The 26784-nt window shown below is 49.0% G+C and overlaps 1 protein-coding gene across 1 annotated transcript in view; it reads left to right on the forward strand.

Annotated features, from left to right (window-relative positions):
* LOC309636473 (thimet oligopeptidase-like) overlaps positions 1 to 21558 on the forward strand; it is a gene marked incomplete at its 5' end in the record, with an annotated part of 37861 nt that extends 16303 nt beyond the window's left edge. Inside the window, 13 exon segments of the mRNA XM_082409612.1 lie at positions 14929 to 15077; positions 15434 to 15559; positions 17332 to 17538; positions 17850 to 17985; positions 18187 to 18228; positions 18231 to 18301; positions 18305 to 18523; positions 18525 to 18556; positions 18636 to 18891; positions 19735 to 19885; positions 19990 to 20115; positions 20744 to 20880; positions 21135 to 21558. Coding sequence (XP_082265738.1) covers positions 14929 to 15077; positions 15434 to 15559; positions 17332 to 17538; positions 17850 to 17985; positions 18187 to 18228; positions 18231 to 18301; positions 18305 to 18523; positions 18525 to 18556; positions 18636 to 18891; positions 19735 to 19885; positions 19990 to 20115; positions 20744 to 20880; positions 21135 to 21290 — 1808 coding nt within the window. The 3' untranslated portion in view covers positions 21291 to 21558.
* Between the last annotated feature and the right edge of the window lie 5226 nt (positions 21559 to 26784).

Genomic DNA, 26784 nt, shown 5'->3' on the forward strand with positions numbered 1-26784 from the left:
TCTGTTTAAAAAAAACTAACTCTTCAAGTACCTGAACTCTGAGAATCATGTAAATCATAAAGAAAAAGAAGAAATCTTACTTTTTGAATTAGTTGATTTCATATATACTGTTTCACTTTCATGATATTAACTAGATATCTTTCTTTCCATTTTATGTTTGAGGAAAGTAAAGCTTTAAAAATCTCAGTAACTTTCTCAAGGTCACGTGTTAAGGGTGTGGTAGGCAGCATAATGGCTCCTAAAAATGCCCTCACCCTAAATCCCTAGAACCTATTAATATGTTACCTTACATGGTAAAGAGGACTTTGCAGATATGACTGAAGCTATAGACCTTGAGATAGAAAGATTATCCTGGATTACCTCATGGAACAAATCTAATTGCATGAGTCCGTAAAAGCAGAAAACCATTCCCAACTGTAGAAAGAGAAAGAGAGAGATGTCCTAATAGAAGCAGAATCAGAGAGATGCAACATTTTGGGTTTTGTAGGTGGAGAAAGGGGACTCTGAGTCAAGGACTACAAGTGACCGCTGGAAGCTGATAAAGTCCAGGGAACAGAAACACCCCTAAGAGCCTCCAGAAAAGAATGTAGCTCTGCCAACACTTTTTTTTTTTTTTAACCATCTTTATTGGAGTATAATTGCTTTACAGTGGTGTGTTAGTTTCTGCTTCATGACAAAGTGAATCAGCTATACATATTCATATATCCCCATATCTCCTCGCTCTTGCGTCTCCCTACCACCCTCCTTTCCCTATCCCACCCCTCTAGGTGGACACAAAGCACAGAGCTCATCTCCCTGTGCTTTGTGGCTGCTTCCCACTAGCTATCTATTTTACATTTGGTAGTGTATATATGTCCATGCCACTCTCTCACTTCATCCCAGATTACCCTTCCCCCTCCCTGTGTCCTCAAGTCCATTCTCTATGGCTGAGTCTTTATTCCTGTCCTGCCCCTAGGTTCTTCATAACCATTTTTTCTCTTTTTCTAGATTCCATATATATGTGTTAGCATATGGTATTTGTTTTTCTCTTTCTGACTTACTTCACTCTGTATGACAGTCTCTAGGTCAATCCACCTCACTACAAATAACTCAATTTCATTTCTTTTTATGGCTGAGTAATATTCCATTGTATATATGTGCCGCATCTTTATCCATTCATCTGTCGATCCTGCCAACACTTTTACTTTACTCAATTGAGACCAATGTCAGACTTGTAAGGTAATAAATTTACGTTGTTTTGAGTCACTCAGTTTGTGGTAATTCGTATGAAAGCAATAAAAAACAAATACAGAGGTCCTACAAGAGCCAGGCTATATATTTATATTTAAGTATTTCTAAAATGAATTTAACCTTGTGATTGACAGCAGCAGCAGCTTCCAAGGGATCCCACCACACACCTGAGGCAAAAGCAGCCTAATAAAGAAGCAATGACAGCAGCAGGTCACTGCCCCACACCTGGGGTAGAGGGGGATTTGATCTACTGTAGCAGCAGCATAGCCTGAATGGGAATGCATCCTCCTGTGGCACTAGTCCCATCAACATTAGTCTAATCTGCTAGCATCTGCTGTGCCAACAGGCCCAACATATACAAACCCTCCAACTCAGTAGCATTAAGTGAGCCAGGGTCAGTGTTTCCTGAAATTCATATCCAATGGCAGTGGAAAGCCCAGATATCACCTACTGTTATGAAAACATAAAAAAAAATAACAGAAGACTGGGAACTTCAGAAAGAAAAGGGGAACAATGGAATGGGTGAAAACAAATGGGGTAAATATAAGAGACTATCATTAGCCTCATGAGTTTCTTAAATTCTATATGATGGTCAAAGCAAAAATTATGACACCATCTGATGTGGTTCTCAATGTATATAAAGGAAATACTACAGAAAATCGTACTTTAAAACTGGGGACTATTAAGAGACCTAAATGGAAGTAAAGTATTGAAACTTCACTTGAAGTAATAAAACACTGATTCCAGTAGGCTATGATAAGTTACATATGTATAGTGTAATGCCAAAAGCAACCACTAAGAAAACTATACAAACAGTATACACAAATGATTATAAGTAAATTAGATTAAAATGGACTTATTAAAAAATGTTTAAGTAACCCACAAGAAGGCAAAATAAGAGAAACATAGGATTCAGAAACTAAGGTAAAAGACAAAACAAAAAATAAAATGGTAGACCTAATCTTTAACATAGCAATAATTACATTAACTGTAAATGATCTAAATAACCAAGTCAAAGACAGAGATTGGAAGACTAGAGGAAAAAATCACAAGCATGATCCAACTATATACTGTCTATAAGAAGCTTACTTTAAACATCATGATATAGGTAGTTCAAAGTAAAAGGATGAAAAAGATATATCACGTGAACATTAATCAGAAAAAGCAGGAATGGCTCTATTAATATCAGATAAAGTAGATTTCAGAGCAAAGGAAATTATTAGGGGCAAAGAGGGTCATTACATAAAGATAACAGGAATAATCCACCTAGATGACCTAGTGATACTAAATGTGTGTGCACCAAACAACAGAACTTCAAAACACATGAAGCAAACACTGAAAAAGGTAAAAGGAGAAACTTTTAAATCCACAATTATTATTTGAGACTTCAACACAGCAATTTATAGAACTACCAGAGAGAAAAATCAGCAAGGATATGGAAGAACTGAAAACATCATCAATCAACAGGATATAACTGACATTTAAAGAACACACTCAATAAAAGCACAATACATATTCAAGTGTCCATGGAACATTCACTCATATACCATATACTGGGTGATAAGAAAACATTAGCAGATTTAAAAGAATTAAAATCATAGAGAGTATGTTCTCTAGCCATAATGGAATCAGACTAGAAGTCAATAACAGAAAGACAACAGGAAAATCTTCAATCACACGAAAACTAAACATCACAATTCCAAATAACTCATGGGTAAAAAGTCAAGGAAAAATTTTTAAATGCATAGAATAAAAGAAAATGGAGATATAACAGATCAAAGTTTGTGGAATGAAGTGAAAGCAATGCTGAAAGAGAAGTTTATAGCACTAAACTGGGAAAGAAAATATTTCAAAGCAATAATCTAATTTTCTATATTAAAATAGTAAAAACAGAAGAGGAAAAAACACTAAACAAGCAGAAAGAAGGAAATAATAAAGATGAAACAAAAATCCATGAAACGGAAAACAGGCAAACAGGGGGGAAAAAAATCCATGAAACAAAAGGCTGGTTCTTTGAAATAAACAATCTAATCAATAAAGATGTAGCAAGACTGATCAAGATAAAAAGAGAGATGGCACAAATCACAGATATCAGAAATGCAACCAGGGATACCATGACATATCCTGCAGGTTAATAAAGGACAAGTTATTATGAACAAGTCTACACTATAAATTCAAAAATGTAGATGAAATGGACCCATGCTTCTACACCCAAAACTACCAAAACTCAGCCAAGATGAAATAGATAATCTCAATTTTCCTGTAACCATTAGAAACACTGATTTTTCATTTAAAAACTCCCAAAAGAAATATTCAGGCTTAGATGTTTCACTTTTACCCAGGACTTAAAGAATTAACACCAATTTTACATGACTTGATAAGAAATAGAAGTAGAGGGAATAGTTCCTAATTAATTTTATGAAGCCAGTATTACCTTGATACCAAAACCAGACAGGGATAGTACAGAAAGAAAAAAACTACAGACCAATATTTTTTATGAAATTGGCTGTAAAAATCCTCAGCCAAATATTAGCAAATTAAATCCAGAAATATATAAAAAGAATAATATACCATGACCAAGTGGTATTTATTCCAGTTATGCAAAGTTGGTTAAATATTTGAAAATCAAACAACGTAATCCACCATATCCAATAGATTAAGGGGGAAAAGTCATGTGATCCTATCCATTAATGCAGAGAAAGCATTTGACAAAATCCAATCCCATTCATGATTTTAAAAAAAGAAGAAAAAATACTCCAAGCAAACTAGGAATAGAAAAGGAACATACTGAAACTCATAAAGATGATCTACAAACAACCTATACCGACATTATATTTAACTGTGAAAGACTGAATGCTTTCTCTGTTAGATCAGAAACAAGGCACCGATATCTGCTCTCACCACTTTTATTAAATATATTACTGGAGGTTCTAGTAAGAAAATAAAGCAAAAATAAATAAATACATAAATTTAAAAGTTAAATTTTTTAAAAGTTTATTTAAAAGATAAAAGGACTATTCCTACTATGTTGAATAGGAAGGAATATATCCTACTGAAGGTTGAATAGTAATATATCCTATTATATTGAATAAGGAAAAGTAAAACTGTCTATATCTGAAGATGAGATGATAATCTAAATGGAGAAAATACCAAGGAATCCACAAAAAGCTTGAGAAATAATATTAGTTTGTAAATGTTTTAGAGTACAAGATCAACACAATTTTATCAAATTATGTATTAATAACAAATGTGTAGAAGCTTAAATAAAAATATGTGATGCCATTTACAACTGACCTAAATAAATACTTAAATATAAGCCCAATAAGACATTTATAGGACCTCTACACTGAAAATGACAAAATGCTGATGAAGAAAATTTTAAAAGTCCCAAACAAATAGGGAGACATACCTTGTTCATGGATTAGAAAACACAACATAATAAAGATGTCAATTCTCCCCAAGTTAAGAGGCTTAACACAATTACTCTTCAAATGCCCTCAAGGTTTTTGTGGATATAGACAAGCTTATTCTAACATTTATATGGTAAGAAGAGGCTGAAGAATAGCTAAAACAATTTGTAAAGGAAGATTAAAATGGGAGGAATTAATCTACCCAATTTCAAGATTTTGCAGTAATGATGGAGGGTAGATACATAGATCAATGGAATGGAACAGAGAACCCACAAATAGACTGACATAAATACATTTAACTTGTTTTTGACAGCAGTGCAAAAGCTATCAAGGAAGAATAGACTTTTCAAAAAATGGTACTGAAACAGTTGGACATCCCTCGACAAAAACAAACAACAAAAAATGAACCTTAACCTAAACCTTACACACTTTACACAAAAATTAAATCAAAGTGGATCATAATCTTAAATGTAAAAGCAGGACATTTTTAGAAAAAAAAATAGGAGAAAATCTTTGGCATCTAGAACTAGGTGAATAATTCTTAGACTTGACACCGAAAGTATGATCAATAAAAGCAAAAACTGATAAATTGGATCTCATCAAAATGAGTTAAAAATGCTTCATAGAAGATCCTTTTAAGTGGATGAAAACTCAAATTACACAGTGGGAAAACATATTTGAAAATCCCATATGAGACAAATGACTTGTATCTATAATATACAAAGAACTCTCCAAACAACTTAAAAAAATCCAACTAGAAAATAGGCAGAAGACAGGAACAGACATTTCATGGAAGAGAATATACACATGGCCAAGAAGCACATGAAAAGATGTTCAACGTCGTTAGCCGTTAGGGAAATGCAAATTAAGACCATAATGAGATATCAGAGAATAACTAAAATTAAAGTATAGTGACAACATCAAATGCTGGCGAGTACGTAGAAAAATTATATCACATCACTGGTGGGAAAATAAAATGATTTAGCCACTCTGAGAAACAGCTTGACAGTCTCTTTTAATGCTAAAAGTAGATTCACCCTACAATGCAGTAATTGTACTCTTGAGCATTTATCCAAAAGAAACAAAAACTTAATGAAGTTCCCACAGAAACTTACACATAAATGTTCATAGCAGTTTTATTTATAATAGCCAAAAACTGGCAACTACCCAAATGTCTTTCAATGGGTGAATGTTGAAACAAATTGTGATAAAATCTTATGATGGAATACTACCGAGCAACAACAAGGAACAAATTATTAATATATGCAAAAATTGAAATGAACTTCAAGGGAATGATGCCGAGGGAAAAATTTTAAAAAGCCAATCTCCGAAGATGAAGTAATTCATGATTATGTTTACATATTATTCTTAAAATAACAAAACTGTGCAGATGGAGAACAGATTAGAAGTTGCCAAGGGTTAGAGATGGGGGTAGAAGGTACAGAGGGGGAACTTTGTGAGGTTTTTGTGGTCCCAGTACAAATAATACAGCAAACTTGGTTTTAATCCCTAAAGATTTTTAAAAGCAATTCCTAATAAGAGGTGTCCAGATATTTAGCAATGGCAGCAGATTAGAGGTATAGCTCCCCAACATGACAACTTCGAAAGAGAGCTATACTATCAATACTAATTTAATGCATATGTTAATTTTAAAAAGGCCAGTCACAATACTTAAATGGTACATATCTTAACGATATTATTCTGGGTATCCAGCTACACCAGATGGACTAGCAGGATTTTCTGTACATTCAATTCTTACTTAAGACAGTAAATCTTATAATAAGACAGTGAAAAAAAGAAAACGAAAAAAACAAACCTCAACTACAGTTGGATATTCTCATAGGAAGATGAGGTGAAAATATGTAGCAGCGGTTCAAACGCTTAAGCAGTGGCACCTAAATCTGGCTGCACATTAGAATCATCTGAAGCACTTTTTAAAAACCCCCACACCGACGGTTGGTCATCCTAGACCAATAAACTCATTTTAAATCTCCTCAGACGATGCCAATGTCTAGCCAGAACTGAGAACCAGCGGACTAAGCAGAAGGGGATGTTTCTACAAAGATCTCTTAACAGTAAGTCCTTTCACCCAATCAGATTTACCTCCCCGCAAAGGGGTAAAGAAGGCTAGATGTTGTCCATACTTGCTGAGCTTTAATTAGCACTTGTGACTTGCCCAAAACCTACATCTTGTTTCCCCTAAATTTCATGTTATTCCCTAAGTTTTTCAAACCCTGGGCTAAGGGGTTTGCCAGGATGAAATTTTAAGTGCTCACACAGGGGAAGTCCCTGGCAAACCAGGACAGCGGTCACTCTACATTGAAATGTAAAGCATCCTAAATAACCCTGCCACTGCCCCCAGATACTACTCTGTGCCAACCAGTGGAGAAAAGGCATTCTCCATTACTACCACGGCAAATATACTGTACTTGCCTTGGCTAGTCCCTATCTTTTCCAGGCACCACTCCCCTTCACCTGCTGCTGGACGCTTTGGCCAGCTGACAATGCAGATATTTTCAAACTTTAAGGTGAATAAAAATCATCTGGAGGGCCTGTTATGACAGAGATCACTGAGCCCCACCAGAGTTGCTGATTCCATAGGGCTGGGACCGGGCCCTAAAACTGGAATATGTAACACATTATCAGGGGACGCTGGTAAAGCTGGTCAGGTAAAGTCTGGCAAAGCTGGTCAGGAAAAAGAAACCCGACGTGTCAGATCATGAAGCACGGAAGGGCAAGCCCGCCAGCAGTCCAGGCCCGGGGGGACCAGGGTCCCCAGCCCTACAGAGCCAACGGCAGCCCGGCTCGGGCGCCCCTCGGAAGCGCAGGGTCGCCGCGGCCGAGTCTGCGCCCCCGGCCGGCCCCGGCTCCCCTCTGCCCACCCTGCGCGCGGGGGCTGGAAACGGCCGCGGAGAGCCAAGGCGGGGCGGGAAGGGGGGCTCCAAAGAGGGTCTGGCGACTCGAGTCGCTCCGTTTCTCAGTGGGCTCAGCGCGCGCCGTGGGGGAAGAGGGGCGGGGGTCCGGGAAGAGGGGACGGGCGGCACTCACGTAGACCGGCAGCGGCCACGGGTAGATGGCGGGCTCGGCCCCCACGGGCGACTCCAGCCTCAGCTTCTCCCCCATGTCTTCGCGCGCGGCCCCCGCACCAGGCTAGTCTGGCGGTTAGGGGAGGGCCGGGGCGCCGCCGGCGGGGGCGGGGCAGGCGGGCAGGCGGGAGGCTGAGGGGAGGGGGCCTGGCCTGGGCCTCAGCCGCCTCAGCCGCCGCCGCCGCCGCCGCCGCCGCCGCCGCCGCGCTCCCGTCCGGCCCCCGGCTCCCTCTTTGTGGTCACAGGCCCGGGGCCTCCAGCTCTGCCGCCAACTCGGGCCGGCGTGAGGCAGCACAATGAGCCGGGGCCGGGCTGAACAACCCACTCGTGGCGAGCGCCGCCCGCCCCGTGGACACGCCCCCTCTCACGCACGCACGCACGTCTTCGGCTGCCCCCGGCCACCCCCACCGGCCCGAAGTGGGGACCCGGGGAGACCCTTCGGGCCCTGGGGTGGCGGGTTCGACTCCCGCCCTTGACGTACCGTGACACCCTCCCCCACCCAATAATAAGACTATAATTCCTCATTAAATATGACAGCCGGAATCCCGGCTTCTGTTCACAAAAATGCCGTGTATTTAGCCTATGCTAGGCACCAGACCCTGGACGCTCAGTACTGGCAAAAAAGGAAATGCCCTGCCCTCATGGCGCTGCCATTTTAATTGGAATAGTAGTGACAGTGGTCAAGGGAGAAAATAAAGTGTCATCATCGCCACGGGGATGGTTAATCTCATGTGCGCACTGCGTGGGGCCCCCGCAACCACAAACATTATTCCAGATGTGGCCAGGAAGGTATTTTTCAGAAGAGATGAACACTGAAATTGGTCCACTTTGCGTAAAGGAGATTGTCAATGCCACGGCGTGGGTGGGCCTCGTCCATCAGTTGAAGGTCCGGAGAGAAAAATGAGGTTCCGTAGAAAGAGGGAACTGTTCCTCCAATGGCCTTGGGACATCAGCTCTTGCCTGTGTCTCCAGCCCATAGTCCTGCCCTGACTTGCCTGCCTCACGGTCACATGAGTCAACTCCTTAAAACAAAACTATATATGTAAAAATACTGAATATATACAAGCCTATTAATTTGTATATGTGTGTATACATATTATATATATGTATACACATATGTTTATATGTGCGTGCCTTTGTAGTATATGTGTAAGTACTATATACAGTATACATACAAGCCTATATATTTGTGTGTATATATTGTATACATGTATGTATGTGTATATATATAGTATACATATTATAAATGTGAACATGCTGTATATATACACACACCCATATATTGATATATGGGTGTGTATATATACACTGTATGTATGTATGTATACAATGTATATTTATACATAGGTGTGTATATATGTTGTATACCTGTATGTGTATATGTTTCTAGGTATTATATGTATATATGTATATACAATTATATACACACTTGCATATGTATTTATATGTGTATGTACATGCGCATATTTACATATAGGTGTGTATGTATACATTGTATATATGTATGTGTCTATATCTTATATATATGATATATGTATGTATATATACGATGAATTTATATAGAGAGTACATATATATTTTTATGCTATATGGTTTTATATGTAGGTGTATATGTGTGTATATATATATGTGCGTGTATGTATTGCATATATTATATGTGTATGTATGTATACTGTCTATATACACACCTAAATATCTTTGTATGTGTGTATATATGTATGATATATATGTACCTAGGTGTGTATATTGCATGTGTTATACGTATGTACACATACTGTATATATACAAACTATGCATTTTATATGTGTGTATATATGTATGTGTGTATTGTATATACTATATGTGTATATGTGTGTATGCATACTGCATATATACACAGCTGTATATTTTTGTATGCGTGTACATATGTACGTGTGTGTGTATATACACACACACCCTATGGATTCTGTTTGTCTGGAGTATCCTCACTGATACGGACACTTATGACAATTGAGTACCTGCTCTTTGCCAGCCAGGGAGCCAAAGGCTTGTCCTTTCGGTGTCTCCCTTAAGTGTCACAAGTCCCAGGAGGGAAGGTGATGCGGCTCCTACCAGTTGAGGTGCCTCAGGGTCAGAGAGGTGCACAGGGCGGGGGGCTGGAGCCTGGTGGAGCCCAGGTGGAGTTCTAGCAGCAGTACAGCCTAGCAGTCCCACTTCCCCGGGTGCTTCTCACAAAGACGCCGAGGGAGAGACGGGATCTGAAGGAGGGGATGAGGAAGCTTCCGTGTTACCCTGGGGGTGGGCTTACACAGAGCCATTCACATGCTGAAAAAGTATCCATTCTGCTCTTGTTTGTATGTTTACTCCCCTCCCCCAAATCTTTTAAAAACAGATTCTCTTGGTTGCTGGGAACACACACGGGGAAGTTGTGTGTGAGGGGGTGTGATCCAGGGGACGCGGAGAAGCCCCCCACTCACAGGGCCAGGAGTGGCTCAGCTTTGTGAGCTGAGGATGGCCCACGAGGTCCCAGAGAGAAGGGTCCCTGCTCCGTCCCTGCTCTGTGCACCCCACTCCCAGCTTGAGAAGCCCAGAGCCACCCCCGATCCCCAACACACACACACCAGGGAGGAGAGCCAGTCACCCTGGCTCCCAGGCTCCGGCTCCAAGGCTCCCGGCACTAGGAGCTATTTTCAGCTTTCATGCCCTAGGACACGGCCAGAGCTATTGTCTCCGGAAACTCTCTGTCTGTCTCTGCCCGCCCTCCCTCCCTCCCTCCCTCCCTCCTCCGCTTCTTCCCCTCCCGCTCCATCTGTCCTCCCCTCCACCCTGCATTTCTACACAGGATGGCTCACAGAAAGCTGCTCCCCGTGCCCACCTGCCACCATTCGATGGATGTCAAAGCAAGCCCTGGGGACTTCCCTGGAGGTCCAGTGATTAAGACTCCGAGCTTCCACTGCAGGGGACGCGGGTTCGATCCCTGGTCAGGGAAATAAGATCCCACATGCCGCACGGCATGGCCAAAAAAAATAAATGAATAAAAATTAAAGTTATAGTGATGAAACAGCCCTAGTGGTGCAAGGATGGGACGTATAGCTCTATGGTATAGAATAAAGGTCCGGAAACAGATATATGAGAACTTGCTATGATAGAAAGTGGGGAAATTAAGGAGTTTTCAATAAATGGCATTAGGACAATTGCATATCCATGTGGGAAAAAGTAAATTAGAAAAAAGAAAAAGCAAGCCCTGGTCAGGTGTGACCTTGGGCCCAGGGCCATTGGCACACGTTGTCATGTGGGACATTCTTCCTTCGGCTCCTCCCTCCCTCCTGTGTCACTGTCACTTCCTCCAGAACCTTCCTGGACTCCCCTCCACAAGCCCGGGGTGTGCTCTCACCCACCTGGATCACCAGAATTCCAATCCCGGCCCACCCTTCCCCGCCAGGTAAAGAACTGTGCATGGTCAATAAGACCGTAGAGGTCACTGGCCATTGCTACTGCAGCTGGAATTGTTACTGTGTTTAGATAGGGTGACCAACACCCGCCCCCAGTTTGCCCAGGACCGCTCAGGTTTGAGCGCTGGAACTCTGGGGAAACCCTCAGTCCCAGGGAACCCCAGAAGGCTGGTCAGCCTATTTAGGACGGATCTTTCACTTGATCTCCCAATCCCCGAGAGCCAGAAAGGGCATCTCCCCCCTCCTTCCATTGTAACCTTCATTCATTCATCCACTCATCCCTTTATTCAACTCCTTTGTTCAGCAAGTATTTAGGAAGCATCTACTACACAGCAGACACTCTTCTAGGTGCTGGGGACATAACAGCATCCCTGTCCTCAAAGAGTTCACGTTCTAGCGAGGGCAGCAAACAGTAAACTGAGAAGGTGTGATTTATTACATGGGGATGATGTCTCGGAGACCACTGCAGGGCAGGGGAGGTGGGAGAGGAAAGGGGCAGTTCTAAACGCAGGCGCTGACGGGATTGGGACAGACCCTGCCCTGGGCCAGGCTGGTTGCTTCAACACAGCTGTCCTCGCCCAGGGCCATCCTGTGCCTCACCCAGTTCTTCCGTGATGTGTGGGGAAAATCTGTGGTTGTCACAACTGGGGGGGAGGGGCCCCTGGAATCAAATGGGTGCGGCCAGGGATGCTGCTAAACCCCACACAGTGCCCAGGAGGGGCCCTCAGCAGAGGATGACCCGCCCCGAATAACCCCAGTGCCGCGGGGGAGGCCCTGCACTAATATGATTCAGACCCGCTGGTGCCCCCAGCTTCCTGCACAGGCAGGGACTCTAACCGGGTCACCTCTGTATCCCGAGGTGACCTAGAGTGGGGCAGCCAGGAGAGCTGAGATGAGTATCGGGGGTGAAATGACATATCTCTGTGCCCACTCTCCCCGCCACACCCCAGGAGCGATGGCCTCTATCTCCTCCCTGTGCAGGTAGCTTTTCCCTGAGCCATTTCTTCTTGTCAAGGTCCCTGTCGCAGGTTGGGTTCCCCGAAGATGCCGTTGAGAGCAAGGATTGGAGTGCAGGTGGTTGATGTGAGACGTGCAGGAACAGATACAGCTGCCATAGGGTCCCGCAATTCCACTCCTGGGCATAGATCCGGAGAAAACTCTAATTCAAAACTATACATACACCCCTGGGATTTCCCTGGTGGTCCAGTGGTTAAGACTCCGTGCTTCCAGTGCAGGGGGCATGGGTTCCATCTCTGGTCAGGGAACTAATATCTCACATGCTGTGTGACAATAAAAGAAGAAAGAAAGAAAAAAGGAAGAGAGAAAGAGAAAAACAGAGAAAGAGAGAAAGAGAGAGAGACAAAGAAAGAAAGAGAGAAAGAGAGAGAAAGAAAGAAAGGAAGAAAGAAAGAAAAGATACATGCACCCCAATGTTCATTGCAGCACTATTTACAATAGCCAAGACATGGAAGCTACCTAAATGTCCACTGATGGATGAATGGATAAAGAAGATGTGGTACATATATACAATGGAATATTATTCAGCCGTAAAAAGAATGAAATAATGCTATTTGCAGCAACGTGGATGGACCTAGAGATTATCATACTAAGTGAAGTAAGTCAGAAGAGAAAGACAAATATCATATGATCTCACTTATATGTGAAATCTAAAATACGACACAAACGAACTCGTCTAGGAAACAAAAACAGACTCACAGACATGGAGAACAGACTTGTGGTTGCCAAGGGGGAGAAAGAGTGAGGGAGGGTTGGATTGGGAGTTTGGGGTTAGCAGATGCAGACTATTAAATATAGGATGGATAAACTACAACGTCCTACTGTCTAGCACAGGGAACTATATTCAATATCCTGTGATAAGCCATAATGGAAAAGAAAAAAGTTTTATTTATAGGTTCCATCCCTAACTGAGCTGGCCCATCCCCTCCCATGGTTCTAAGTGCAGCCCGAGGCTGCAGACTTCCCACCGTGGTCTTCAGCTCCAGAGCAAGCCACCTGCAAACCACCCACATCTTCCCGGGGGCTGGCAACTCTCCTTTGCTACTGATTCCAAGACACATCCAGATAGCAAAAATGTGACCATGAAAAGAAACTCAGGCATGTTCAAATCAGGGAAATAACTTTCTTATCTCTGTTCAGTACTCGCTTAATTTTAGAATAGCTTAGAGTTACAAAAAAGTTGCAAAGATCTGTACAGAGTGTACAGAGTGCCGTGGACCCTGACCCAGTACCCCTATTTCCAACACGTTAGTACGTTAGTACGACATGTTTATCCAACTAAGGAACCAAGAGGGATACATTGTTATTAACTTAAGTCCACACTTTATTAGAATTTCCCTAGTTTTCCCCTAACATCCTTTTTCTGTCCCAGTCTCCTCTGGGCTGTGACATTTCTTACACGTCCCTGGGTTTTGATACCTTGAAAGTTTTGAGGAGGACTGGTCAGGTGTTTTGTCCCTCAATTTGTTTGTCTGTTTGTTTTCTGATGTTTTTCTTATGGTTGGTCTGGAGTTATGGGGTTTGGGGCGGAAGGTCCAGACAGAGATAAAAATGCCATTCTCCTCAGGTCACATCAAGGATACACACCATCAACGGGACTTATGACAAACGATTTTACCCTTGATCACCTGGCCAGTATCGTCTTTTTCGTGTGTGGCTGCATTGGGTCTTCGTTGCGTGCGGGCTTTTGTAGTTGTTGCACGGGGGCTCAGTAGTTGTGGCTCCCAGGATCTAGAGCGCAGGCTCAGTAGTTGTGGCCCATGGGTTTAGTTGATCTGCGGCACCTGGGATCTTCCCGGACCAGGGCTTGAACTTGTGTCCCCTGCATTGGCAGGCGGATTCTTTTCTTTTCTTTTTTTCTTTTGCAACCCAAACTTTAATCCCAAGGATTCTCACAAAACATATTACAAATGGCAGCATGAAAAAAAAAAATTGCACAATAACTCAAAGTTCAGCTCTACAATATACTCTTAATCTGGCAGGACATTGGTATCTTGATAATCTCAAATTTCCAAAAAATATTACAAAGAGCTATGTATTCATGTACAGCAATCACAGAGGGGACTTACGACCTAACTCAAAGGTAAACTAACTTCCTTGAAACTTCTTAGATTCTAAACTCCCTGGACAACCTCTTGTCCAGTGTGAAGACTAGTGGAATTTTTAAACCCCTAATCTAGGGTAAGGGTGCAGCTTTAAGTTTTACCTGCTGCCTTGTGTTCACAGCACCTTTTAAAGACTGCTTGCTTAACTACAGCTGCATGCCATATCCCAGCTACAGAAAGTCTTTTCAATGTTTGCCAGTGTTGTTTCCATAATAGTAAACATCACACTTTAGGTGGGCAGGAGTCAGAGTTTTATTATCCGTCTAGGCAAGACCAAAAATTCAAAGCAAATTCAATTTTGCTTAAGGGAACATTGTAAGGTAACAATTCTTCACATTACATGCCTCATATGACCCATTTCAAACCAGAGAGATTGACACCTTTATGTGTCACTGGGTCAAGAGACAAACAAATGTGAACAGCTAAAACATTTAAAAAGTGCACCAAGCTTCGCAAGTCTCAAACAAAACTTGAATTTTCTGTACATACTCCTGTCAAATGAAGTTATTTCCTGTACACCACTCCTCTTGCAAAGTGGTCTTCTATTTCCTTTCATTTGGCCTAGATCGGCTAGGAGACGTAGAGAAAGATCGGGACGGCTTGTGATTTCTCTCCTGGGATGGTGATCTCTCTCTTCTCCTATATCTAGAAAGGGACCTGCTCTGCCTGAGGGAGAATCTTCTCCGTCTCAGAGATGTGTTGGAGGTGGAAGACTCCTCCTCCGGTAATCATCTCGAGGGCGACGACCCCAAGAAGGAGGCGGTCACGATTTCGACTTCTCTTTTCCCCATTCGACAGGTGCACTCTTACTCGGCAGCCACATAGCGTCCTCCCATCTAGTTCTCGGACAGCATCGGCTGCATCTCGGGGATCTTCACGTTCAACAGGAGCGAAGCCCGGAGGGTTTTTAGCAACCCACACACTTCAGAGTGGTCCATAATAGCTTAAAGCTCGTTCCAAATCAGCCGTGTTACCACTGTTTCCAAGATTCCCTACATAAACTTGACAGTCCAACGGACAGGAATCACGATGCAAGACCCTCGTGGCTCCTGGGTTTCATGGGCCACAGGGTGGTTCCGGGCCTCTAGAATCTGGCAGCTGAATCTGCTCACACAAGTTGTCCTGTGGGGATGCTTTTCCCCCTATGTGTCCAGCCCGGGGCCCTGCTGTCTTGGCCCGGCCTCCCGGGTGAGAAGGTGAACCCCAGCTCCCTGGAGCAGACACTCAGAGCCCTGGTGACTGGACTCACGGCTGACGGGGTTGGAGCGGCGGCTGGACAAGTGTGGCCAGCCTGGTGGTGTTTGGCCCCGTCTGCAGTTCCAGTTCCAGCTGAGAAAGAGCCTCCCTGTGCTATTTTCTCCTGGTTGTGTAAGGATCCCCGGTGTCATTTGACAGAAATGTAGATGGTGTGTTCTCTCTTTTCTCCCTGCTTCCTCTCCTCCCTCTCTCCCTCCCTCTCTCCCTGTCCCTCTTTCCCTGTTCTGCTCTCCTTCTACCTCTTTCCCTCTCCCTCTCTCTCTCCATCTGACTCTCCCTCTACCCCTCCCTCTCTCCCTCTCCCTCCCTCTCCCTCTTTCCTCTCCCTCTCCCTCTTCCCTCTCGCTCTCCCTCTTCCCTCTGCCTCTCCCTCTTCCCTCTCACTCTTCCCTCTCCCTCTTTCCTCTCCCCGTTTCCTCTCCCCGTTTCCTCTCCCTCTTTCCTCTCCCTCTTTCCTTTCCTCTCTCCCTCTCCCTTTCTCCCTCTCTCCCTCCCTCTCTCCCTCTCCCTCTCCCTCCACCTCCTTCCCTCTCTGGAGAGGGAAGGAGGTGGAGGGAGAGGGAGAGAGAGCAAGAGAGGGAGGGGGAGAGGGAGAGAAAGGGGGGGAGAGGGAGAGAGGGAGAGAGGGAGGGAGGGAAAGACATCTCTCCCTTCCTCCCTCTCTCTCTCTCCCTCCCTCTCTCCCGCTCCCTTCCTCTCTCCCGCTCCCTCCCCCCTCCCTCTCCAACTTTCTCTCTCCCTCCGTCTCTCCATCTCCCTCACTCCCTCCCAGAGAGGGAGAGATGAGATGGAGGGAGAGGCAGAGACAAGGGAGAGGGAGAGGGAGGGGGAAGAGAGGGAGAGAGAGAGATGTCTCTTCCTCCCTCCCTCTCTCCTCCTTCTCTCTCTCTCCCTCACCCTCTCTCCCTCTCCCTCCCTCGCCCTTTCCCTTCCTCTCTCTCCCTCCCTCCCTCTCCCTCCCTCTGTCTCTCCCTCTCCCTCACTCCCTTCCAGAGAGAGAGAGATGGAGGGAGAGGCAGAGACGAGGGAGAGGGGGAGAGGGAAGAGGGAGAGAGGGAGAGAAGGAGGAGAGAGGGAAAGGGGAGGAAGAAACCTCTCTCAGTCAACGCTGATGCTTGGACGGCCTGACCTCCCTGCTGCCTTCCAGCCTGGGACCACAGCCGGGAGATGAAGTCTGCGGGACCCTGGGCGGCGGCGGCGGGCTGCACAGGCACCTCCTCTGACGCCCTATCTCTCCTCGTTTACGAGGCAGCCGCCAGCTCCCCTCCCTGACTCCCCAAGATTTGGGGCTTTTTTAATATGTGTCGATAATGGCATGAGCTACTATTTAACTTTTCCACGAGGACCCATCTCCCGAAATGCAGTGGTTTTCAGCCTTGGCTGCACTAGAGAACCCCCAGGGAAGGGAGAGACGTCTGTACCTCCCTCTCTCTCCCTCTCCCTCCGTATCTCCTTCTGGCTCTCTCCCTCTCCCTCTGGGGTGATGCCCGATGAGCTCAGATTCGCAGATGTTCCCCCCATCCCCTCTCTGTGCCTTGCATGGGGTCTGGGCCTTCTCACTGTGACCCGGGTACGGCCTTGACATTCAGACATCGGTTCCTGCAAGGACACTTGCGTTTGGTCCATACCGCGTGTGGCTGCAGCCTGTGCTTCTCCCGTTTAGCATCTTCAGTAGATGGGGGCTGTGCAGGAGCCCTTCATCTTCCCCGCAGACACCACTGGTGCTTGCTCGGCCTCGCGGGTGATGCGGGGGGCACGGGGGACAGTCCTGTGTCCCCACCTTCTTGGGCTGCAGACAGGCCACGTTGGTCCTGTGGTGACTGGGGGCTCCCAGGAGAACCCCACCGCAGACCTGGAGAGGTGGCCCCAGAGAAGTTGGCGTACGCCTGGGGCCGGGCCTCACCAGCCAGCCACGGGCCACCTGCAGCAACAGGCCTCTCGCCGTCCAGGGGCTGGGAGTTCGGGCGCCGTGGGAATGAGCTGCTGTCTGCACGGCAGCCGAGTTTGTACTGCTGAGCCCGGGGAGGCCCCTGGGTGGCTCCTGGAGAGCCTGGTCGCATTTCTTCCTGCTCTTGGCCTTAGAGCTCATCACGGTTCATGCCGTTTCTGGTTCCAAAAGGACCTGTGTTCATAAAGACCACGTGTTAGGACAGCACCAAAGTGTCTAGAAATCCGGGACAGGAGGAGGAGGGAGGGGGGTTGGCTGTGCCCGCCAGTGGCCTGAGAGCCCTGCCCGCCCGCAGAGACCTGGCCCGGGGCCTGTGGGGAGGGAGTAGCCCACGGTCCCCAGCGCTGGCCATCTCTGGGTTCCAGGAGAACTGCGCGATCCTCGGGGAGCTGGTGAGGCTGCAGGCTCAGAAGTGCCGTCTGCTGGGGTTCTGCACGCGTGCCGACCCCGTGCTGGAGATGAACATGGCCAAGACCAGCCAGCTGGTGGCCACTTTCCTAGGTAACCCCGCCTCCCTGAGTCCCAGTGGGGACGGGGGTCAGGCGGACCTTGACTGGACGTGGTGCTGCCTGAGACCCCACTGTGTCAGCCCTTGGGGGTCGCCTTCCCCAACCCTTCATTCTGCCTCGAGGGGCGTGGGGTGGGGGGCGGCTGGGGGGGCTGCCACAGGGACATAGCCGAGCCTCTCCCCTCCGCCCGCAGATGAGCTGGCCCAGAAGCTGAAGCCCCTCGGGGAGCAGGAGCGGCCGTGATCCTGGAGCTAAAGAAGGCCGAGTGCCAGAGGCGGGGCCTGCACTTTGACGGGCCCATCAACGTCTAGGACCTGCGCTACTACATGAAGCAGGGGGAGGAGACGCGCTACCACGTGGACCAGTACCTGCTCAATGAGTCCTTCCCCATGCAGGTGGTCACGCGCGGGCGGCTGGGCATCTCCCAGGAGCTGCTGGGGCTGACCTTCGACCTGGAGAAGGGCACCAACATGTGTCACGAAGATGTGAGGCTCTACATGGTCCGGGACGCGGCCTCGGGCAAGGTCATCCATCGGCAAGTTCTACCTGGACCTCTACCCTCGGTGCATGCGTGGGGGAACCTGTCGGCCGTGGGCCGGGGCTCCTCTGTGGAAGCGGGGCCTCACCCATGTACCTCTCCAGGGAAGGGAGGTCCGGGCACATGGCCTGCTTTGGCCTGCAGCCGGGCTGCCTGCAGCAGGATGGGAGGCGCCAGATTGCCATCGCGGCCATGGTGGCCAACTTCACCAAGCCTGTGCCCAACCCGCCCTCCCTGTTGCAGCATGATGAGCTGGAGACCTACTTCCATGAGTTCTGGCAAGCGATGCACCAGCTCCGCTCCCAGGAGGATGCGGGCGAGGGGCTGCAGGCAGGGGGCGGGGAGGGCCTGGGCTCTCTCGTGGCCCTCAGGCAGTCCCTCGCCACCGGATTCTTCCGCTGATGTCACCCCGCACGTGGCGACGCCCTCGGTGTCAGTTTCCTTCATCAAACCCCACACACTGGGCACGTAAACAACGGAAGTGGATGTCCTCGAGACTCTGGAGGCTGGAAGCCCCAGATCAAGGAGTCAGGACTGATTACCTGCATGTTAAATACATGTATTCAAGAGCTGCCTTCAAAAAAGACAAACGACAAGAAAGGCACGTTGCCTGCGACTCTGGTGATAGCCGGTGATGAGAACCAGAGGGTAGGCTCTGCGGCCGGGAGCGCCACGCCCTGTGAGGCCCTGGGGCTGCTGCCAGTCTCGGTGGAGGCTCAGCAAGTCCCAGTGACTTCCCCACGGGGGGGGGGTCCCCAGCTCAGCGTCTGGGCCCAGGACCCAGTGCGCGTTCAGTCTTCCTGCGGTCAGCCCTTCGTCCTGAGAGCGATGCTCTCACAGGCTGCACCGGAGTGCGTGGGGACACTTTACTGAGCTCTGCAGCCATCACTACTGCTCTGTTCTGGAACATTTCCCTCACCCCAAAAATGTCCCTCACGCCCTTACTGATCATTCCCTCCCCTCCCCTGCCCCTGACAACCAGGAACTCACTCTGACTCTGTGGATCTACCTGTTCTGGACGTTTCCCCTCAGTGGGGTCACACCCTGTGTGTCCTTCTGTGTCTGACTTCTCTCGCTGAGCATCGTGTTCTCAGGGTGCATCCACGTGGCAGCGAGTGTCAGGGCTTCACACCTTTGCGTGGCTGAGGGCCGGAAAAAAGACAAACGAAAAGAAAAGCACGTTGCCTGCGACTCTGGTGACAGCCGGTGATGAGAACCAGAGGGAAGGCTGTGGGGCCGGGAGCGCCACGCCCTTTGAAGCCCTGGCGCTGCTGCCAGTCTCGGCGGGGCACGGGCAGCGCCGTCGCCCAGGAGCTGCTGGACAAGCTCAACCAGTCCCGGCTGGCCAACCCCGGTGCGGCCGGGCCGAGGGAAACGAAAGGGGCTCCCGGACCGCCCGGCTGAAAGCGCGGCCTGGACACAGTGCCAGCCCCCGGTCTCCTTCCTCCCGCCCTCCAGGCCTCTTCAACCTGTGCCAGATCGTCCTGGCCAAGGTGCAGGCCCTGCACACGCAGACGCCCTCGGACCCGGCCCAGGAGAATGTCCGCCTCTGCCAGGAGATCCTCGGGGTCCCAGCCATGCCAGGTAGCCAAGCATGCGCCGGGCCCACCTTAGCAGTCGGTTGGCAGCTACTGCCCAGGTCAAGAGGATCCTCTGGCGGTGTGTGAAGGGGGACCGGCTGACGGGCTCTGGCCAAGGCCCACTGACCTCTGGCCTCTTCCTGCCTGGGTTCCTGGGCTGGTCCTTCCAGCTGTGGCCCGCGGAGTCCGAGGGTGGGGTGGGCGTATCTGCACATGCTTTCTGGAGAGCCTGGAAGAGGCAGGAGAGGGCTTCATAGCCCGGACGGAACTCGTCGACGAGGTTTGCCGGTGCGTGTCGGTGCGGAGACGCAGTTCACTCCCTCGTGAGCAATTTCACCCGCGCTATACCTGTGCTGGAGGGCGAGCCCTGACTCATCCCTCGGAGCCTCGGGCAGCTGACCTTGTAAGAGGCTTAGGGGTGAACCCCCGTGAGCTTCAGCAGAAAGTCGGCAAAGATTGATTTGTGTCCCTCCACTGAGTTGCCCACAAGGTCTCCGTTTTCTACAAGTGTTGGGCCAATACTCCCTCTAGTGGCGGGGGACTCAGACAGGGCTGCTTTGAGGCCCCCGCTCTGGGGAAGGGGCACGGAGCGGCCAGGGGGCCGGGCAGGAGCCTCTCCGCGTGTGTCCCAGGGACCCACCTGCCTGCGACCTTCGGCCGCCTGGCAGGAAGCTACGGCGCCCAGTCCTACGGCTACCTGTGCAGCGAGGTGTACTCCGCGGACACGTTCCACACACGCTTCAAGCAGGAGGGCGTCCTGAGTGGCAAGGTGAGAGGCCGGCCTGCCGTGCAGACCACCACGGAGGTCCTTGGCCTGGGCCTAGATGCTTGTGCCGCCCGCCTGAGCCTGCCGGGCTCTGAGGGCCCTGCCTTGGACCCACTGCTCCCCTGCCCTTTGTTCAGTCTCAGCAGAGGTGGCCACACCCACACCCTCAGTGAAGGCGGAGCTCCACCCTCCTGCAGCCCCACACCCTCAGTGAAGGCGGAGCTCCACCCTCCTGCAGCCCCGCCCCCTCTCGGCAGGTTGCCATGGACTACAGAAGCTGCATTCTGAGGCCAGGGGGCTCCAAGGATGCCAAGGGCATGGTGAAGCTCTTCCTGGCTTGCGACCCCACGCAGGATGCCTTCCTCCTGAGCAAAGGGCTGCAGGTTGAGGGCTGCAAGCCGCCGGCCTGCTGACGGCACGGGGTTTTGCCCACCCAGGCGGGCCGGGTGCCTTAGCGCCCCGTTGGGGCGGGGGAAGGGCCGCGTGTCCTCCCAGCCCCTGAGTCCCCAGCGGCCGGCCTAGGCCAAAAGTCTCCACCTGGAAGTGTCTGGAGAGCCTGGCATCAAGGCTCCCCCTTGTTGCACTAATGCAATCCCTTCCTGGGGAGCTTTCCTGCTAACAAAACGGTTCTTTGAAAATGCAGCCATTAATAAAAAGACTCTACTCCTGGTCTCTGCCTGCCGTCCCTTCCACCACAGCAGTGGCACGGGGGCCGTCACACTGGGGGGAGCTCTGACCTTGGTCGGGGATCAGCCCTGCGGCCGTGGTGACGCGTCTGGGTCACTGGGAGACGGCTGAGCTGTGGGGTGAGTTCAGACACAGATGGTGCCCCGCACCCCAGCCGGGCAGGCTCTCCAGTGAGGGGGTGTCAGTTTCCTGCCGGCCTCTTGCCCGGCACTGTTTGGCATGTCGGGGGCTGTGATTGGCTGGAGCTGGTTCTGGCGGTGGGCACATCTGCGGGAAGCCCGGCTGTGGCTGTCCCTGTCCCCGTGCCCTGTCCTCCTGCTCACGGCTGGCCGGCTGGCTCCCTCCGCTCATCAGCAGCTGCTGAAGTCTGGACCACAGCAAGGGGCCGCCTTCCTGGGTCCTAGCAATTCTGCCCAAAGGCCTTAGGGATGTGTTTTGGCGGCAGCAGGAATTCAGAGAGGGTGCTGCCCCACTGGAGCGCTAGAGTGGGTCTGGACCGTGTGTCCTTCCCTGGCCTTTGCGCTCCTCAGGAGCCCTGCCTCCGGCCCTTCGCCCCCACAAAGGACGCCAGGCAGCGGAGCGAGGGCGCGGGCAGCTTCCCGACCTTCTCCCCGGGGCCCAGGCGGGCAGGCTGTGCCACGTTCTGTCCTCCCCTCAGCCTGCCCGCCCGTTCTCACCCGCCCTGGGCCAGTCGGCTGTGGACCAGGCTGTGGTGTCTGCCCTTCTGCAGACCCGGCTCAGCTCCCTGCACCCACTTCTGTGCCCTCTGTGTTCGGGGCTGGTCGCAGGCCCAGAGCCGGTGGGCAGGCACCCCGTGGCCGGGAGGGCTGTTCCTGCGAATTCCCTGGGGCTCGAAAAGGAGCACAGCCGGCCTTCCATCCGGCACTTCTCCATGGACATGGAAGGGGCGTGTCGAGGCCTGGGGGCTGCTCGTCTTCCCGTGCACCGAGCCCCCCGATGGTCCCCGCGCAAAATCCAGGTGTGGCGCTGGCACCCCAGCCGTGCGCCGGGCAGTCTGTGGCGGGCGCCACAGGCCTCGGGCTGGTGGGCCACAGGGTTCCCGAGCGGCAGGTCAGGACTGAGAGGGTGAGGCCTTTCCCCGGGTCCAGGGCCCAGACTGACGCCGGCTGGAGGCCCCTCCGCTCACCGCCCGCACCCCCTAGCCCCTGCCCTCACGTGAGCCCCCAGGGCTGAGCTCAGGTGTTGCCTGCCCAGGCTCTCCGGCAGCCCAGCCCGTTCCCACTCCTCCATGGTCACTGAAGGACTTGGAAGCAGGTTGCCCCACAGAGACTGCTGTTCCCCGAGCCCTGGGCAGGGGGCAGGGAGGACGGGCACAGGGCCCTGCAGGGGTGTGGGCGCCGGGGCAGCCGGAGCAGCTCCACACAGTAAGTAAGTGCATCTCACCAAAAACAGTGTGTTTCTCCAGCCGCCCCGGGACCTGGGCTCAGGTCCTGGGGCAGGAAGGGGCAGCAGTGCAGCTGTTAGCTGTCACTGGGGGTCGACTGTGGCCCGGTGCCACCTCTTAGATCCTCCCCCGTCCCCTTCCGGGGTTGTGACCGGACCCCTACCAATCGGGTTCTCACTCCTCCCCATCCCCTACGCCGGCTCCATGAAGGTGGAAGGAACACATTTTTTAAAAGGTTAGTGCTCAGGCTTCCCTGGTGGCGCAGTGGTTAAGAATCCGCCTCCCAACGCAGGGGACAAGGGTTCAAGCCCTGGTCTGGGAAGTTCTCACACGCTGCGGAGTAACGAAGCCCGTGCGCCACAACTATTGAGCCTGCACTCTAGAGCCCGCGAGCCACAACTACGGATGCCCGCGTGCCTACAGCCCGTGCTCCGCAACAAGAGAAGCCACCACAATGAGAAGCCCATGCACCGCAAGCAATGAGAAGCCCACGCACCGCAACCAAGTGTAGCCCCCGCTCGCCGCAACTGGAGAAAGCACGCACGCAGCAAGGAAGAGCCAACGCAGCAAGGAAGAGCCAACGCAGCCAAAAATAAATAAGATACATAACTAAATGTTTAAAAATCTTATTAAAAACCTATTAATGAGATTTAAAAAAATAGTTAGTCAGTTAGCTACTTAGTTAATTGTGCCGGGTCTTAGTTGCCACAGGCCGGCTCCTTAGTTGTGGCAATCAGATATTTTATATTCTTTTTTGTTCCTGAACAAAGGCCTCAGAATCCAGTATCTATTTGATAACGCTCACAGCATAGCTCAGCACGGAATAGCCACATTGTTTTTCTTTGGCTGCTATGTACCAAACAGCCTTTTGTACTGTTTTACCAAATGCATGTATTTAATACCTGTTTTACAAAACATAGTGAGATCTCAAAACTTTAAATTGACTAAAGTAACATTCTCTCTGTAGTACTACTTATTTGACCAACAAACACTACCTGATGACACCGGTGTGGTGCACTGAGCCTTACTCTAGCATATCGGGATAAACCCTGTTGCGACAAGTGTTCATCCTCCAAGTCCCCAAGGCCTCTCACACACTGCCAGCGAAACTGCTTCCTGCTTGGGAAAGAGTGCCCCAGTTCGTTTCTTCAGAAGCTTGAAGGCTACGGAAGCCCTCCAAAAGGTTAGAGGGCAAAGAACAACTCTAAAACTGGCACATTTGTTTAAAAACAAACACTTGTCAATATTACAAGAGCCAGCTTGCTTTCCCTTGTGACACGGTTTCTTCGGAGGCAAGGGGTGTGGCCATGGGACTTGGACAAGCTGTTTCCCTCTGTCTCAGTGTCCCACCTGTGAGTGGGTAGTCTGACTCAACTTCATTACAGACATCTGAATAAGGATCATGAACAGTGGCATCTAATTTCCAAAATAAAAACAGGAGAATCAGTATGTCTTTTACAACAGGACGTCAAGTCTACCTCAATGATATTGCTAGCCTTGAGTCCAGTGCTTCTCGCTCAGTGCAATTGTGCCCCCCAGGGGACATCTGGGAAAGTCTGAAGGTGATTTTGGTGGTCACAACTGGGAGGAGAGAGAGGGAATGTTACGGGCATCTAGTGAGTAGAGGTCGGGACCTTGCTAAACACTCTACGATGCACAGGACTCACACCCACAGCAAAGGTTTATCTGGCCCCAAAAGTCAATGCCTTGCTTGAGAAACCCTGCCTTAGAGCAAACCACGGATACTCATCTTTAGCAGGTAACAGGGCATTTACTACCCACCTGTAAACCTACAGACTTCCCGACTTCCACAGCTAATCCTGTGGCAGGAATGAAATAGACAGCGTGTGACCATCTGGTAGTATCTAGGTTTGCCCCTCAAGTCACACGGGACAGTGCTAGAGACTGACATTTTCTATATTGGAGGCCTTTGGCAAGCCACCAGTTTTCTAACCTAAAAAGTCTAAGCAGCATTATTACAATACACATAATAACACGACACCTCTGCTTTTATAGACAGATTAGATGTGGGAAAGGAGCTTATCTGACATCAGAAGGAAATGCTTTAAACGCATCACATCTGCTGGTTTGACTGTCAAATCTTGACAGCTGGAGAGGTAGGAAGGTAGACAGGAGAGAACACACCAAAGTTACGGGCCTGCTGAGTCCTCGGCTCTAACCATAATACACTTTGTACTGCCCTGGGTCCAGGGATATGTTCTAACACCCTCTCAGTCACTTACGGTCCAGAGACAGACCAAGTGTAAATGCACAATTACCAGCAAGTGTACCAAAACAAGGCAGAGCTAAGAAATTGAAACGTGAGCCCTACCTGCTCTTTTTCTTCTTCATCGACAGAATCACCTGATTTTGCTTTTTCAGGGTCTTCCTCAGGTTTCTGTTTGGCAGGGCTGTCACACACAGTAAGGCCAACTGGTAGCTCAGCCAGACCCTACACTTGCAGTGGGCACAAAACAACTTATATTCCTCCCTACCAAGAGTACCCTCTGTTTGGAAAGATTCAGGGCATGGACACCCTCTTCCCTCCAAGGAGAAGCCCTTTTTGCCAGGACACTAAAACAAGCTTCGAGCTTAATGTTGTTTTGGATGACAGGTTTAGAATACCACCGTTTTACAAACCCTAAGAAATAATGGATCTAGACTTTGATCAACGGCTGCTAGAATCACCAAGGAGACATTACATGCCTCTGATGGACAGCCCCATACCGTCAATGAAGTCGCACAAAATAAAGCTGGAATCTGATCAGGACTCTAGACCTAACTACCAGTTGACAGAAAACTGGAGACAAGGGAACACATTCACCACCGAAACGATGCAGTCAGCCAGACCTAGAAGCTATTAGACAAAAGACCTATTTTCTTTAAAGAAATGGCAAGAAAATAAGGAATCTATCACTTGAAAGGCTTAAGGAACAAATCAACCAAACCCTGTTATACAAGGGGAGGTATGAACACTGCTATATATTTGTTAGTAAGGAACTGTTACACTTTGTAAGGCATGTTTTGTCTTCTTCAAAAGACTGTTTGCTAGATGTTAGCAATTATAGCAAAATATGAATAAAAAACTTGTCAGAGAAAGAGACCCTGTCATCTAGAAATATCGTATTTGTGGATAAGATGACATGTCCGATTTGTTTCAAAGTAATCCAACTGGGGGGACGTGGGTGTGTATGGAGTTGTAATCCATTTGGAATAATTTTCACTTGGACCATATGGCGGTATAGATGAAACAACAGCCAGGAGCTGTTAACTGTTGATACTGGGTGATAGGTACACAGGGGTTCATTTTACTATCCTTGGTATTTTGTGTATGTACATTTGAAGTTTCCTATGCTAAGAGTAAAAATGGATGAGGTCTTCAGAAATGCTGTTCGTGAGTGTCTAAAAACAGAATACCAAAAGGAAAACCTAAGCAGTGTGGAAGTCAGAATTACTAAGTTACATCCTACTAATTCTATATGTGTTTTACCAAAAACAGTTGGCCCCTAAAATGAGGGCTGTCCATTCATTATATACTGACCCCCTTGTGAAATGAGATGTGATGGTGGTCTGCCTGGTAGTTTGCCTTGTAATCCCGGGGCTCCATGAGACTTCAGCTGCTTACAGAAAAGAAACAAAAAAGCCACTATGCATAAAGAGTTCACAGCCAAGGTACAGTTCTTCAGCATTAGCAAGCTGGTGCACAGACCAGGTTCTGAGGATTAAGTATCCTTCTCTTCTTATTCTAAGCAACCACCGTCTTCATAAAGTCATCAAATTAGCACCTGCCAGTTTGCTAGGCCATTTTAACACAA

This window comes from Balaenoptera physalus (genome assembly GCF_965194825.1).
Source record: "Balaenoptera physalus genome assembly, chromosome: 10".
NCBI lineage: Eukaryota > Metazoa > Chordata > Mammalia > Artiodactyla > Balaenopteridae > Balaenoptera > Balaenoptera physalus.